Source organism: Tamandua tetradactyla, chromosome 18 (assembly GCF_023851605.1).
Source record: "Tamandua tetradactyla isolate mTamTet1 chromosome 18, mTamTet1.pri, whole genome shotgun sequence".
Classification (NCBI taxonomy): domain Eukaryota; kingdom Metazoa; phylum Chordata; class Mammalia; order Pilosa; family Myrmecophagidae; genus Tamandua; species Tamandua tetradactyla.
In genome coordinates, this window is record NC_135344.1 from 51,820,603 (window position 1) to 51,838,024 (window position 17,422).

The 17,422-nt window shown below is 35.7% G+C and overlaps 1 protein-coding gene across 1 annotated transcript in view; it reads right to left on the reverse strand.

The window, feature by feature from the left end:
* The window catches only part of DSG3 (desmoglein 3), a 34,887-nt gene extending 18,846 nt beyond the window's left edge, over window positions 1–16,041 (reverse strand). Inside the window, exons 1-7 of the mRNA XM_077135718.1 lie at window positions 15,904–16,041; window positions 13,503–13,700; window positions 4,111–4,146; window positions 3,447–3,578; window positions 2,278–2,433; window positions 1,675–1,819; window positions 855–1,021 (exon numbers count right to left, since the gene is read on the reverse strand). Of these exons, the coding sequence (XP_076991833.1) occupies window positions 855–1,021; window positions 1,675–1,819; window positions 2,278–2,433; window positions 3,447–3,578; window positions 4,111–4,146; window positions 13,503–13,550 (684 nt within the window). The 5' untranslated portion in view covers window positions 13,551–13,700; window positions 15,904–16,041. The remainder of the gene's footprint in view (window positions 1–854; window positions 1,022–1,674; window positions 1,820–2,277; window positions 2,434–3,446; window positions 3,579–4,110; window positions 4,147–13,502; window positions 13,701–15,903) is intronic.
* Window positions 16,042–17,422: the final 1,381 nt, after the last annotated feature.

Sequence of the window (17,422 nt, forward strand, 5' to 3'; positions counted from 1 at the left end):
TGTTGGAGGTGAGAATATTCAATCTCATTGGAGGTGAGAATATTCAATCTCACTGGAGGTGAGAATATTCAATCTTGTTGGAGGTGAGAATATTCAATCTCATTGTTCATTCTCTGGAAGGATCATATGCACTTCTTGTTGTTCATCCTCAGAAGTATAGAGGAGGTTTGTAGGGAGCTCCAAATGGTTGGGTGGACTTAATTGGCCAGAATAGGTTTCCTCTTTTGTGATCTTCTAATGGCAAGGCAGTATATTTGGAGCAAGTCTGGACAAGGTATATTGTGAGATCCTAATCTGAGGGAAGCTCATTTATAAACTCTCCTATTAGTCTATTCTGAAAGTCATTTGTACAAAAGTAAGTCTGACAGGGTAGCGTGATGGAGATGGTGGGTTGTGGTAGGATGGTAGGAGAGAGGGAGGAAGGGGATTCATTAGGGTCTTGGAAGAAGGGACAAAATTGAAATGAGAAGTCAAGGAGAAAAATGTGACATCAGAGAAAACTTGAGGTTGTTTCTTGGTAGAGATTTCTCCCTTTATCCAAGAAATTTTCTTTTCTTTCATCTATAAGGAACTAGTCACAGTTCAATCTTTCCAGTGCCTTCTTTTCCTTTCCCACTTTAACTCCCACTGATACCCCAATACTTGTTTGCTGTTTAGGGAACAATTGATTGTGCAGGTCCCAGATATGTCCCCCATGGCACCAGAATGCAAATATTTTCCTTAGATTGGCCAAGTTGAATACTAGGAACCTTTTTTCCTTTCTCCTTTTTATTCTAGGTAAATTGGGTCACCTCTCATGGCTTTCTTACAATCACAGCCTTTATTATTGAATGTTCCCAAGTGTCTTGCTTTACCTCTCGATCAAGAGAATTGGTCAAAGTGCGAATTTCCCCAGTGTGTCTACTTAGAAGAAACATGGGTGAGCCTGCAGGTTCCTGAGAGACGATTTTGAAGGCAATTTTAGAGTTCAAATGATTTGGTTCATCTGCATCTGTGGCGTTTAGTATCATGATCAGTGTATCTAGGAAAACAAGTTCATTAAAGAAAAAGGAAAGGTGGATACTATGTTCACATATTTACACAATTTCAAATTAATCCTTGATTTTTTAAGATCTTAAAGCTATCTGTATGCTCAAAAAAAAAAAAATCACGTGTCCCTTGCAATATGTGTTTCTGTCTCCATCAACCAGGTACCGTGTGCTGCCCTCCACAGGGAGCTAGCTTACTTTAAGGCTTGAGTGTGTTGAGATTAAGACTATTTTCTGTCTTTATTACTTCCCTTGACGGTCTTATAATTTTCCCCTTCTCCAAAATTATCCAAGGTAATGTGGGTGTGTCTCTGTTCCTTGTAACCTAAAAAGCCCAGTTGGTGCATCCAGGCTATGTAAGGCTGCATCTTTAGTTTTGCGTCTCCTTGATACTCAAGTGACTTGTACAAACAGAATAAAATACTACTGATGTGATAATAGGACTATAACCTAGAAATACAATGGTCGTGGATTGTTAGCTCCGCTACAAATTTTAGAAAGAAAGTTCCCTCGTTACCTTAATGAATTTCTGCAAAACTACTGATGAAACCAGGAGAATAAATTAGTTCAGTAAAATGACATGCTATGGTGATACTTGTATTTGAAAAATAAGCCTCAGAAATTGTAGATAATGCAAAAGACTTACTTGAAGCACTATTTTCTTCAATTTCACCCGTGAACACGCTTTGTGAAAATACTGGAGGATTATCATTGACATCTAAAATTTTGACTGTTAGTATAAGTGGTTTCTCTACATCTTGACCTAGGGCATTCAGAGCGTGACAGGTGATCTAGTAAAAGAGGGGAAAATGTTAATTATTATCCTTCCAACTTAGTTTGCCTACTATGACCACTAGGAAATAGGGCCTCTGCTGACATATACAGAACTTTTGTGCAAAGAAAAATAATTTTTCCCCAAAGAGTTGACAAAAATGGAAAAGATTATTTTGGCAGAATAATTGGGCAAGTGACCCTTCTTCCAGGCTGATACTGTCTCCTGTCAGGGGGAAACTTTTGGCAAATTGAGTCCTGGATCTAGCGTTTATTCAGGCACCCTCTGGGTATTTCTTTAGGTGCCCAAGTCTAGGTGGGACTCTTTGTAGAGGGACTATTATTGTTATTCGTTGGTGGATAGATTCCTGCTAAATTTAAAGTATTAATCTCACCTCCAAATTAGCCAAGAGTGTTGCCTTCTAAAGCCATGGGGCACAGGGAAAAGGGTAGCCTGAGGTTGAGGACACAAACTTACCAAGAAGCTTGGGGTTTCCTCACGATCAACTATGGCTGTTATGTTAATTTCTCCAGTGTTGCGGTCAACAACAAAGATTCCAAAAGGAGGCTGATCAATTCCCATCCCAGAAATTCGGTAGGTGATTTTCTGGGTTGCTTGGAAGTCTGATGTAATCTGTAGCCAAAAATACCCCATATGTTATAGGATCCTCGCTCAGGCCAGTACCTCCCCTTCCTCTTCTCCACTTCCACATTCTTAAGTCATGTGCTCATTTTGATCCATCTCTCGGACACTGCTGACCTTTACTTTTTGCCTTGTTAGATACAAAATAAAGTCAAATTGCATGGCAGTGAACCAATGTGCATGTTAATTATTTTGGCTTTAGAACATTTTTTCAGATTGTGGTCACTGTGATGATGTTAGAAGATCGAGAGAAAGGCAAGAGCACTTACTATTGACAAGGATACTTCTGAATGCTCCCTTGTCTGACAACATTAAAAAAATGTGATGCTTCCTTTACTTTAAAAAGGAGGAAATGGAGAAAAAAAAGGGAGAGTGATTACATTGTACTTAAAAAAAAATATGTATTACAATGAGTTGCTTTTTATTATTATAATTTTAAAGTTTTTAATATGGAAAATCTTATACATATATAAAAGTAGAGAGAATAGTGTAATGAATGTATTATATCCCATCTCTCAGCTTCAGCAATTATCAAAACATGCCAGTCTTGTTTTATCTTTACTTCCAATAGTTTCTCTAACTGTCTTACATTTCTTTCACTTTGTTTATTCAAATCTAGGCCTGAATAAGGTTTATTTTATTTATTTATTTATTTATTTTTTTTACATGGGCAGGCACCAGGAATCGAACCCGGGTCCTCTGGCATGGCAGGCAAGCATTCTTGCCTGCTGAGCCACCGTGGCCTGCCCTGAATAAGGTTTATATATTGAAATCTGTTGATATATCTTAGTTCTTTTTTTGTAACTCTGCAAGTTACAGTTCCTCCAGTTTTCCTCTCACTTGTATTATTGTTGTTGTTGTTATTATACTTTATTGTTGAAGATACTAGGTCATTTGTGCTATAGACCTCCTCTGCATTATGCTGATTGAATTGCCTTATTAAGTAATTTACACCTAGTACACTTATTCTAAAAACTCACACCACACCTGCTGATATGACTTACTGTGGCTATTGGGTTTCTTTTTGAGTTGTCTTCTCTTTCTCTGCAGGGTTTTGCAAACTTCACCCATTCACGTTTATACCTTCTTTTGACTTCTTGCACCTCTGTCTCTTCTTGTCCATGTTGTCCTTTTGTCTTATGTAAAAAGGGATTCCATTTAATTATGCATATAGTTGGCAAGTTCACCTCTGAATATTGGTTATAGGCATATAGATTGTGAAACCCCCTATGTCTCAAGATATCTAAGACTGTTAGACATCAACTTTGCTCTACCTAACACTTTGTTAAGTGAAGAGGAAATATTAAATATCTGAAAAGGTTTATAAATTTATACAATTCTTGGTATTAGCATTAATCATATTTTATGTTTCCTTTATATACTCCACAATATCTAACTGTTCTGGGCACATGGGATTTGATTAATAAAAACATCTTGATTGGTTGAAGGTGAAAAGAAAGAAACTGCATGAGATAAATTACAAAAATGACACATATATTACTGGCTTTTATATATTGCTGAGTTAGATACTAGAATTTTAATTTTATATTTTTATAGCTATGTTATCAAGTAATTTTAAACAGTAAGTATTTATTTTTCTTAAGCACAATTTTCATTTTTTAACCTAAACCATTACTTGTAATTACAAAAATTTTGTTCATACTTTACCTGTATTTTCAATTCTCCGTGAACCAATACGACTACCTGCAAACATTTAAATAAAGTCAAATTAAATGTGAATTATTTAAATAAGTAAATACACAAAGCTATTAATTCTGATGATCACATTCTGTTGTTCTTGTACTTCATTTTTATTTCAAAAGAGGTACATTTAGAAAAGCAGTACTGAAAGGGTTAAGTCTTACCAGCGTAAAGAAAAAGTGAAACATATTCATTCAGTCTCTCTACAAGATTTTAATGATATAAAGAAGAATTTACTGTACTTGCAAATCTATGTCTAACAGCCGGTTGCAGCATCTGGATATTTCTTATCTGGCTGTTCCATAAAGAATTCTCAGCCTCTCTGGAAGCCATTGCTTTGGAAAACAGTGGCGAGCATCATTGTGGTAAGTTTCAGAAAGCACTGAAGAGGATTATTAAAAACTATTGCCAATCCAACTGCCTTGTATAAAGGCCACCAAAGGCATACCTGCAAATCACAATATCTAAAGATTATGCTGCCAATTCTGTACTATTTAACTGCAATTACAGGTAAGTCATTTCCTTTGGCTGTATAAAAGTAGAGAGAATGGAATGGACCTTGGTTAAGAGAATGGAACATAAAGATGGGGTATGCTATTCCAATCACAAAGACTGTTTGCTGTGGGTCATGGATCTGGTGATCTCTGCCTTAATATTTGAATTTAAATATTGAGCTTAATCTTCATAGTGAGATGGAAAAATCAAATGAGAATAAAATGAAATAAGGCAGGCTAAGGTCTTCTTGGGATGTTATCTGTACCATTTTCCATCTGTTTTCTACCTGGAATGCACTCTTCTTTCCCTCTACCTGTTTAAATATTACTCATCTTTAAGATGAAATCAAGTTCCAACAACATCCATAAAATTGTCTTTACTTATGTCCCTTTTCTGAGTTTGTCCCATACATATTTTGAACCATGCAGTTTAGCCCATAATGGTTTACCCTAATTTCTTATTTAATTATGTGCATTGTTCTGTTAAGCCAAGAGGTCTGTCAACTTTTCAAATCAGTACTTCTCGGTTATTACTTCTTTCTTGCTACTCTCACAGTACCTGTCCCAGGGATGTTTAATGATTGGGTGCTGATCCATTGGTTATGTGATCTGAAGAGTTTCTGGTAGGAAAAAGTATTGCGAAAAAGAAATCAGAAGGGACAGTTAGAAGAGTGATAATCTTAGCTAATATTTATGGTGTGGTTTCTATGTGTTAGTTGCTGTTTGCAGCGCTTTATACTTATTACCTCATTTAAAGCAACAGCCACCTGAAGGGGTTCTATTGCTATAATTCCTATTTTATGGATGAAGAAATGGAGACACAGAGAGAATGAGCATTTTGCCTGAGCGAACAGCCTGAGTATAAACATTTGCAGCCTGTGTCCAGAGTGTGAACATCATCAGTATCGTAGATTCTAACCAAGGTTGGCCTAAATAGAGACAAAAAACTTGTGGTGGAGAGAAAGCTATATAATGGTCAGTTTAGATTTCAACCTGGCAACAGGTGATGGCTGCTTCTGAAACCATGTGTCTTTATTACATTGTTTATTTTTGAAGGTTATAATAAATCAGCAAATCCAATACTAAACCAAAAGCGTGACTACACCACACACAGGATACCAAAACCCATCCATTCTAAAGACTTTATTTGAAACCCTTATTTCAAAGGACTTGCGTTCATGTTGGCATGAAAGAGAACCTTACATCTGGTCATAACAGGTTTCAAAATGTTTTCACAGCTTTGCTGGTCTTTATAAGCAATCCATGAGTTAGTGGGGAAGAAAAGACCAGGGCTATGTAGAAATTGTATTACTCCTTCCCTAGTTCATAAGAACAGCTCATGCCCACGTGAGACCAGACATAGTCCAGGCACGCTCCTTTTTACCGGAAAACTGGAAAGAGTCATCCAGAAAATATGAATCATGTTTCTACAAGCCCCATCGGGAATGATTTTTCCAAAAGACGTTCAGGCACAGTTTCTATTTCCCTGGGAAGCAAAGGAAGGACAGAAACCTTAACTATGGAGAATTAATATTATAGATAGCTGTTTCATGTTGATTTTCTTTTTCATAAAGCTGGAACCCTTAGAGAAGTTATTTGGTCTAAATCTTTACTCTTTTCCATCCTATCTTTTAAAACCAGATCATGAAGACTATTCCCTATTTTTAAGGAAAAGAGCAAAAATGTGATATTTTTGTGTGCTTCTAGGAATTCGGACAAGTTGATGAGAGATACTTCTGAATATTGCAATGCTTTCTAGGAATTTTTAAAAAGTAGCCACAGCCTTATGCTATTTAAAACCATATTCTTAAAAAATATTTATTTTAGTTAATCAATACTCATATAACGACTGCTTAATTGTTTTAGTTCGTTTTCTAATATAATTATTTTGAATGTTTAATAAACATTTACACAGTTTCTGTCAATTTAAATCACCTAAGTTACACCTAAGAGACACCTAAGTTGTCTCTTTGGGTGACTTGGATAGAAATACCAAATTGGATAAAGCTTCCCTTATTTTAAGAATTTTGATATTTTTCTTTCTCCTTATTTCCTGATTACTTTGATAATTATGATTATATGGTTTTTAAACCATTGATATGCTACTCTGATATACCTTGATATTAGGGATTAGATAGGGATTAGAAACATTTCACAAAAAACGAATAGCATATGGAAGTAATTTGATAAATCCCATCCCCTATGTTGGCTAATAAAATATATATATAGTGTATCATTATCATTATTACTGAATATAGTAGATACAACAATAAATATATTTCAAGGATAAGAATGACTAGATTTTTTTTTTTTTTGCATGGGTAGGCACCAGGAATCAAACTCCAGTCTCCAGAATGGCAGGTGAGAACTCTGCATGCTAGGAGCCATGGGGCCCACCCAGGATGACTAGATTTTTTTTTTTTTTTTTTTTTTTTGCCTGGGACTCAAACCTGGTTCTCAGGCATGGCAGGCAAGAACTCTGCCTGTTGAGCCACCCTGGCCCGCTCCCAGGATGACTAGATTTAAAAAATCCATTTGTAATAACTCCTATTCAACTTAGTTTGGCCAAGATTTACTTAGAGTTACCTTAAACTTTTGTGTGGGGAGGGACCACTAGACTATGGATTAAATCCTGGGAGCTGGTCCCACCTGATCCTAGGGCGTGACCATGTTTCTCCTCGTTACAATGGGAATAAGAGTGGATCTCATCCATTACCCTTTGGGAAATTTGTAGAATGAATCAGGTAATTAAAAAAATCATTGTATATTTTAGATATAGTTTTGCATTTATTATTATTTTTGAAAAACAACATGAAATATATATAGGTTTGTGGTATTATTGCCACAATTACTTAGGTACAATAATTGCTAATGTGTCAGATCATAGAGGACATTCAATATCTGTTTGATGAATAAATTACTTATATACAATTCAGAAGAACTGAGTAATTTATCTTTCACTACATCTCATAACTTTCTCTAGATATTGAATTTTAAAATTTAAAATACCCCCAACACATTCTAATAAACTTTGCATTAATCAAGACAAATTGCTCAATTTAATCTAACTGAGATATGTTTAATTGCCTGGAGATTACTCTTTAATTTGGGACAGTTGCTGAAAAGCAATCAATTTTAAGAGTAAACATAATTAATTTAGAAAATTAAATCTTGTATCGTGGTAGGTAGAGATGCTAAGGAAAACAAATATCCTTGGACAATCTCAAATGATCATTTTAAATGCTGCGTAGGATGCAGTAAAGTGTAGTAATACAACGTTGGACAATGGATCCTGAATTCTTGAATTTAAATCCTGAATTTAAATCATGCACACCAGCTATGTGACTTGGGATATTTACCTAATCTTTCCATTTCCTCTTCTATAACAACAGAATGATAATTCTATTTACCTTATAGATTTGGTGTGACAATTAAATGAATTAATAAAGGGAAAGAAAGTAGATGAGTCCTAGCCTATAGTAACTGCTTAATAAATGTTAATCACTTCTGTCACCAAACTTAAAAAAAAATGGTAAAAAAAATAATTTGACTGATTTGAAGTGCTCTCTTGTTATTATTCACTGTCAAGACAAATAAGAACATTCTTTTTTTTGAGCTCTAAAAAGATCAAGAAACAGTGTTCCACTATACAATTATGTAAATTGTTTAATGCACAACCTCAGGGGGCGCTGTTCACATTGTAGTTTATGTGAATGGCACCTTCTGGCATTGGGCAGCTGTAGAGCAGCCCTGCAAAAAATAAGCATATGTTAGATTAAATTATTCATGGTATAATTACCTATACCATATACAAGAAATTGCTTATATAATTTCCTTGTGATGGACTTTCCAAAACATGCCCTTACCTTAGGCTATCAGATCTCCTTTTTAAACTGGAAAGTAAGAGCCAAAGACCAAGAGGTTTATGACAAACCCCAAGGACGTTGAGTGTTGTAGGCCCAGATGAAAACAGGACCAGGTATTAAGTAAGTAGATGTGCCAGTTGGTAGAAGCAGCTAAATCTTTCTTGAACTTCTGCCCAACTTAGGCAGGGCTGAGTAGAAGCATTGGGCAATGTTATTCTGATTTTAGAATCTTAATTTTTGGGGGATTTTTAGGACGGAAATTTATTTTCATGTATTTACTTAGCTTTGGAAACTGGATTGTTTCATCAGAAGAAAAGATACTGCAAGCATTTTCTTTCTATTGAAAATTTGGGCCATTTTAGCCTAAAGTTCTGAAAATTTATAATATGGACATTCTATAGTGAAAGATTGAAGACATATTCACTATATTTAGAACACATTGTAAGTCAGAACTCCTTATTTGGAACTTCTCTGTTTTTTTTCCCACCAGCAGCAAAAAATTCTTTAAAAAATTATGTTTAAAAAATCTTTGGATTTCAAACATATCTAGCTTTGTCTTGTGATGAATGAATTTGTGCATATAGTAACATGAACTTAAATAGCTTTTGATTAGATGCTTATAGGTGCGATATATGGCAAACTGTGTTTCAGATATTGTGTACTATAAAATACTAAATGATTGTCTCATTTAAAGATGAACTTTTTTTAAAAGGTTAAATCTCTGAAGGTATGTATTTTTCAACCACAAATCCTTTTCCCCAAAATTTCTATTGTGTGAAAAAGTATCTAACAAGCACAGCAAACTGATAAATATTGTCCCCCATCCTTTTTTCAATGATAGGCCAGTGTTTCTATGCTTGTACCTCCCAAACAATTAATCACCTAGAAGTCTAGATAAAGGAAATTTTAAGTCAAGCTCCACATTTGAAAACATGCTATTTTCCCACAATTACCAATCTATTATTGAAAATTAAAGATTTTATTATTTCTGGTCAACCTAAAAATGTAGCTCTGCTTTCTGCTATACTTTTTAGTTCTGATATACCTTTTTTTGTCTTCGTGGGCAGGCACCAGAAATTGAACCCAGGTCTCTGGCATGGCAGGCAAGAATTTTGCCTGCTGAGCCACCATGGCCCATGCCTGATATACTTTTTAGTTCAAGAAAAATATGGCCCACCCCTGGTACACATTTTAGTTCAAGAAAATATAGGTATTTCTTGATTGATTGACATTAGTGTTGGTGGTAATTTAAATAGTAAGGCAGAATGCTAAGAAAGTATCAAGAATCATTATTACTAAAATATTACAAATGATAAGAATCAGAGTCTTACAAAGAACTTTATATGTCTCAAAGCACTTTGTTGAACACAGTGATGCTTTGTTCTCACTATGGCTGTTTTAGTTAGACCGGGTGGGTGTAACTATTTTACTTGACGTCTAGGGAAATAAGATCTGGAATGAGTCACAGGTAGAGCCATAGGTTTAGGTTTATGACTTTGAGATTATATCACGCCTCTCTCACAACCCTTGTATGGTCATAAGGTGGTGGTATTACTTTAAATCTTCCAAACACATCTTCCAACTTTCAGTCCCCCACCCTTTGAAACAAAAGTTGTGCATCCCTACTTGGATGATGCTTTTGCAAACATTGCTTTTTTTCCCCCATTGCCACATTGTTTCAAAGCTCTGGGTGGCTCCCCTCTTCTAAAAGGAATCCATTCTCTTTTCAAGCTGCTCTTTTCAGTCTGACTGTCCTCTGTCTGTCCAAAGTTATGTCCAGATTCTCCAACCAAAATTGTCATTCTGGCCAAACCGGTATGTTCCTTGTCCCTAGGCACATCCCTAGTGCCGTCTGTCTTTGCTTATGCTGGTCTGACAACCCAAAATACTTCCCGCTGGCCCCATATTTATCAAAAGCCCGGTCAGGGCGGGCCATGGTGGCTCAGCAGGCAGAGTTCTCGTCTGCCATGTCGGAGACCTGGGTTCGTTTCCTGGTGCCTGCCCAAGCAAAAAAAAAAGAAAAACACTTCAAATTTCACATAGTCTTTGGAATGTTTTTTTGCCTACCTTAATCCTGACTGAAGCTGCTTTCCACTGATAGTAGCACTGTCCAGCAGAAATATAATGATAACTGCAAATGTAAGCTGTGCATGTAATTTTAAATCTTCTAGTACCCACATTAAACTTTTTTTAAAGGTGAAATTAATATTAAGAATATATTTTATTTAACCCAGTATATCCAAAATCCTGTCATTTCAGAATGTAGTCAATATAAAAATTATTAATGAAATGTTTTATATATTTTTTCATACTAAGTCTTCAAAATCTGTTATGTATTTTACACTTAACAGTGCATCTGAATCTAGACCAATCATTAAAGTGGTCAAAAGTGGTTACCATATTGGGCATAGCCTGTCTAGACCACTCATGCTTAACAATTATCTAAGTGGTTATATATTAAATATTTAAATATTTATATATTTAAATATTTTTATTGATAAAACCTATATAAACATATAAACATTCTTAACACACAAACATTGTATACAATTAATGGTTCACAATATTATCACATAGTTGTGTATTCATCATGATGATCATTTCTTGAACATTTGTATCACTCTAGAAAAAGATAAAAAAGAAAAAAAAACTTTATAAATACCATAACCCCTTATCCCTCCCTCTTATTAACCACTAGTATTTCCATCTACCCAATTTATTTTAACCTTTGTGCCCCCTATTATTTGTTTATTTTTTACTCATCTGTCCATACCCTAGATACAAGGATCGTCAGACACAAGGTTTTCATAATCCCACCATCACATTGTAAAAGTTATATCATTATCCAATCATCTTCAAGAAACAAAGCTACTGGAACACAAATCTACAGCTTCAGGCACATCCCTCCAGCCATTCCAATATATCATAAACTAAAAAGGGATTTCTATATAATGCATAAGAGTAACCTCCAGGATAACCTCTCGACTCTGCTTGAAAACTCTCAGCCACTGACTTGATTTTTTCTCATTTCCCTCTTCCCCCTTTTGGTCAAGAAGGTTTTCTCAATCCCTTGATGCCAGGTTCTGACACATCCTGGGATTTCTGTCCCATGTTGCCAGGGAGGTTTATACCCTTGGGAGTCATATCCCAGATAGGGTGGGGGGAGAGCAGTGAGTTAACTTGCTGTGTCAGCTTAAAGCGAGAGGCCACATCTGAGCAACAAAGGAGATTCTCTGGGGGTGACTTTTAGGCCTAATTTTCAGTAGGTTTAGCCTATCCTTTGCAGTAATAAATTTTGTAGGGGCAAACCCCAAGATTGAGGGCTTGACCTATTGATTTGGTCTATCCCCACTGCTTGTGAGAATATCAGAAATTCTCCAAATGGAGAAGTTGAATATTTTCCCCCTTTTCCCCATTCTCCATAAGAAGTTATATTTTGTTTAAAATTACATGTGGGTGTGTGTATGTGTGTGTTTGAAATTTCTTGTAGGGAGGAAGAATGTTTTATATTTAATCATTTCCTTAATGACTACCATTATGGGGTGCTGTGGGGGTTTTATAGAGAGGCATAATTCAATCATGTATTTATTCTTAATTGATTGCCCACTATAACATAGATAGCACAGAAGGTGTTGGAGATACTAAATTGAATTAAACAGCCCTCAGTAAGAATCTGATAATTCTTCTAGAATCAGAGGGGCATTTGAGTGGCCTCTATATAGAAGCAGAAGAGCTTGGAACAGCAATTCTACGTCCTTATAGCAATCTTAATCTAACACCCCTGCCATGTAACCCCTAGTTTTCCAGGCTTACTCATTGGCTTGGGCTTTTAATTATCAGACTACTTACAATTTAGTCCAGAAATGACCATCTGGAAAAGCAGGCAAGTCATGCAATAGTTCATATATCTCTCTACAACATTCTTAGGTCTAATAAATTCATTAGACACCAAAAATAAATGATATTGCCATAATAGAAACAGAATTTTAGGAAGGGCTAGTAATACTTTTCTGGTTGAACATTGCCTTGAGAGCTGACTAAGAAGCTCATTAACTCACAGGCAACCCATTCTAATTTTAAATAACTTATAATTTTTAGAAAGTTCATTCTTGAGATCTATTCTGATGTACCTTCTTGAAGTCCAATTATCTCAATTATTGGATAAGAAAAAAGATTAAATGATAAGTAGGTCAATCCAGTTTATATTAACAAAATGGAAAGTATTAGGAATTATTTTATATTCATTTTTTGGTATATTTTGTACTATATTTATACATTGCTGTTAGCATAATATTGTGACTTTTTTTCACACAAACAAAACCGTTAAGGAACAAACTAATCTGTAACTCCAAGCTAGTGCTTTGCTCTTCAGATTCCACTTTTCTTTTAGATAGTATTATACAAAACTTTCTCAATCAATACAAATATAATTATTTTATTGCATGTCTTTTCTTTTTAAAGGCTGCACATATGGCTAAACATAATATTGTTTTCTTAAAAGCCCATTTAACTTCTCTATAGTCAAACATTGCTTTGATTTTAATTCAGCCTTCTTTGAATATTTCAAAAACATGTCAGGAATCAAGACCAGGCATGTAGAATTAATTGTATGTAACGTCGGAAAACAGAAGTGCTTTTCTTTTATGCATTTTAGCCTGTGTCAGACAAGAAACAAAGTAGTATTACTTTGAAGAAAATGAAGATGTTTGGAAAATATAAACTGAGATTAAGATTACTTAATTCAGAAATGAAAGAAGTGCTATATGGTGACTTTCAGATTCATTTCTCTCTGGGTTTATTATTTTTTTCTAAGTAAATTAACATTAAAATTAAAACACCAAAAGGAAAAAATTGGTATTCTTTACAATTTCATTTTAAAATGTTCATTTTCACTGTGTGCTTTTTAGAATTTACACTCAGGATTCAGCAATCAAACATAATATTCTTCCAAAAGGAAAGAAATAGGGAAAGTTTGCAATTAGAAGAAAGCAGGACTTACTGTTAAAATGGCCAGAACCCCGGTGGTTCTGAAAGGGAGCCAATTCATTGTCTTTGATTTCCTGGGTGAAGAAATCCAAGTGAGCTGCTGGTTCAGTCCTCTCAACACTGAAGATGATGTCTAAGAAAAGCCCTCCGCAGTGTCTCTCCCCTCTTTCTCGGGAGTCTACAGAGAGTCTGTTATGCGGTTCTCTCCACCCTAAACCAAGAGAGGCTTACATCACTTTTGCTCCCAGGTAAAAACTTAGACACACCTCAATTCTTAATGCAATGAAATCCTTTGTTGGAAGCTGAGAGAAAAGTTCACAGGCGAAAGACAAGTTTTAATAGGAAGGTGAATAATACATCCAGCTGAATAATAAATTAATCATGATGTACAAGTGGGAAGGTAAGCCCTGATCACACTGAAAAAGAATCTAGTTGGCTTCTTCTCATGGTTCAATTAAAACTGAAAAGCAAAAAAAAATAAACAAAAATCCCACCAAAGCCTAATTTGTGGCAGAGTGTTTATTTTCAGCATGAACATTGTGTGGATAGATGTAAAGTTAAACAAAACATTGGTTTTAAGCAATGGTACAATTTATTGAAAGAAATGACAAATCTAAAGGTGAAAAACATCACCTTAAGCAGTTATTGCAGATTTTGAATAAAAATAATTAGAAAAAAATGAGAGAAAACAGTTGTATGGTGCTTTGGATATGTGAAATATATAAATAATGTACCACAAAATGAGATTTCTGATAAACTGAGCTATCTTTCTGATTTTATTTCTTTTTATCTACAACTTTTTAAAAGATAGGCATTTTCCTCAGAGCAGCTCACTTCTACACTCCCCAACATTTGGACTCTGTAAATCAAGTGAGGGAATAGGGGAAGAGCTAGCAACACCGTTTCAGCTAGTTTGGATGTAAAGCTAGGGTTCAAAACATGGTTAAAAGTTCCAGAATATGCAGAGAAAGCTTTGCTAGGAGAACAATTTTGTCTTTGGAAGTGTTTATGCATCAGAATTTGGAAGCTTTTTAGTTTCAGGGAAACCATTTAATCCCAGAGTATTCTGGCAGGAAAGAAAATCCCAGATTATTCTGGCAGCAGTTTAGGGTTGAAAGACAGCTTTCAGGTGGAAGTCTGATTTTGTCATAAAGTTTCTGTAAATAAAGTTTTATTGGAACATGGCTAGGTCCATATGTTTAAGTATTGTCCATCAGTGGCTGCTGGACAAGTTGAACAGAGTTGAGTAGTTGGTCAGAGGCTATTTGGACTGCAAAGTCAAAAATATTTACCATCTGATTCCTTACAGACAATTTGCTGACCCCAGATGTTGTACACCATTTATCTTATGTAGTATTTGTGACAAATATGATAGATGTTGAATTGAACAGAGAAATAATTAGTGACTCATTTAACTCTGATTCCATTTGGAAATAAAATTTGTAAAGATCAGGTCAGACCTTATTTGTAGAATTCACCTAAAATCCAACCATGGGTATTCTATAAACTTTTCGATCAGAATCAGGAAGTGAACTACTACTGAATCCTTCCCATTATGGTAAGATGGAGGCCTCAGGTGAAGACTCTTCTGAACTGAGAAGCAGTTCCTCTGTGACTAGCCTTGTTAACAAATACAAGGGGGAAGAAGCTTTATGAATTTATCAGTGATTTCTATAATGCTGAACTCAGAGACTGAAATGCTGGTTACCTTTTTGAATTGCACCTGAATTTGGTTACAGTGCTGAGAGATTAGGGTTTTTATGTATATAAACTTAGGTTTTTTTTTTTAGTATTATACACATGTATGGATAAAGAGTAAAAGGACCCACTGTAATGTTCTAGAATGTATTTGAATGAGGGGATTATGGGTGTATTTTCTTTATTATACTTTATATATTTTCTCATTTATTTTTGTAATGGGAATACATTACTTTAATGAATAGACAAGGAACTTATTGCAAAATTACTTGATGAAGGCAGGCCTTTATGAGTATCATGCTAACCTTTGGGGCAGGGAAAAGAGGAGAAATGGAATTTCAATTCTTTTCTATCATGTATTTAATATCTTGCAATTCTTCACAGTATTATTGTATTAAAGGCAAAGGTGACTTGAAATATGATAGCAGTGAATTATGTTATTGCTGGGTATACCAATAAATTGCATTGGTTACTACATTCTAGATGTAGCTTATCTTGTTCTAAGTTGCCTTTAGTAAAATTCCAGTTCTTTGACAATTTTAATTACCTAGGACTTAAAAAATATTAATTCTCATTCCATTTTTTCTTTCCCTGAGCATAAACTAAGTATATAACTGTTATTTCACTTTTACATTTGAAGTATTACCAAAGGATTCTTGGTAGAATGGAATGTAAAGGGTTTGGACTACTCTTTATAGGAGAGTGATACACTTTACCTGGTCAGTTTCAGGCTGTCTCCATCTAACTGCTCCCATCAAGAATTGTTGAAAGGGGTGACAAATCACATCATGCACTCCATAGGCAGACAGTACTTTCCAATCTTCTTTTCATACATTCTTCACAAGAGCTTTAAGCCAACGCTCCCTTTTCTTTGGGAGGCCGGGACCTGAGAGAGGTGATAAAGCACCCTGGTATTTACACCGTGGCAGATGGGTAATCTGGACGTTACTGCGCTGGGGATTGCATTTGCATAGTACCTTCTGGAATTAGCAGTGCTTTTACTTCCTCTTTTCAGTTTTGTTCCCGAAACATAAAAAGAAGGGAGGTTTTCCAGTGGTTTCTGGTGAGTGGTTGTGTCATTACTCTCTGGATAATGACTTTGGAAACCTAAGCCCAACCTGAAACTGGCTCTGATTCAAGAGGCTGAGATGAAAATAAAGAGCATACCAGTAATAATGATGATGATTACAAGGTAGTCTCGTTGTAAGTATATATTGTGCTTCAGTTGATGAACCATTTTGAAAAGAAAAAGAATAAACTGTCACAGATTTAAACAGCTAAAGAAAGTGAACTGTGTCATATTAAGGCATAGGGTGTAAGAATGAATATTTGTTCAAATGGGCACACTGTCAGAGGTTTCTGTGAAGTTTCTAATGCTTTATCGCAGTTCTATTATCTGTCAAGTAGAGAATGCTAATGAACCTGTGCAGGAGCTTGCAGGGTCTCCCGCCTGGGGTCTGCCTCTCGGCGATGGGGGAAATCGGGCTGGTCGCCATCCGGCCGAGAATCCCGGGTCTCGAAGGTCTGGAGGGCCCGAGAACAAATGAGGACTCGTGGGAACTGGAGCAGCTGGCGAGGCGAGCGCACCAGAACGTTTATTAGAGGAAGTACAGAGCTTTATATAGTGGCGAGGCGGAAATGGGGGGGGCCAGGGGAGGCGCGCTGCGTGATTGGTGAGGAGGCTAAGGGTGGCAGTGAGGGATTGGGTGAGGTGAGAGCAGAAAGGTCCAATGGAATGGCTTGAATATGTTGCTAGGCAGAGAGCTAGAGGAACGGGCCGAAATTACATCCCGCAAACCTGCACCTTCATTGGCTTTTGTTTGTTTTAACTGGAAACATGTATGCAATGTATCTTAAATGTCAGGAGTTACTACTTTCCGGTATTCAATTACTCTTGCATGTTCATCACTTTATGAATTAATATATTAGTTCCATAAGTCATGCATTAACAAAATTATACATACATCATGAAGGTTGAACTTGGGTTGCAAAAGTAGTGATCTATCACTTTTTTTTAATCTAAGGTACTGGAAATTATACACTTATCCCATAAGGGTCATCACCCGAGGCATCCAGAAATGTCAGAGAATATAATTGTGCATCTACTGAGAAAACTCCATGCTTGAATAATTACTGAAAATGGAGCTGGTCACCCAATTTCATTATTTTCTTTTAAATGATATGCACCATGTTTCACTGTAATTTTGTGATTCTTGTAATTATTAGTATGAAGAA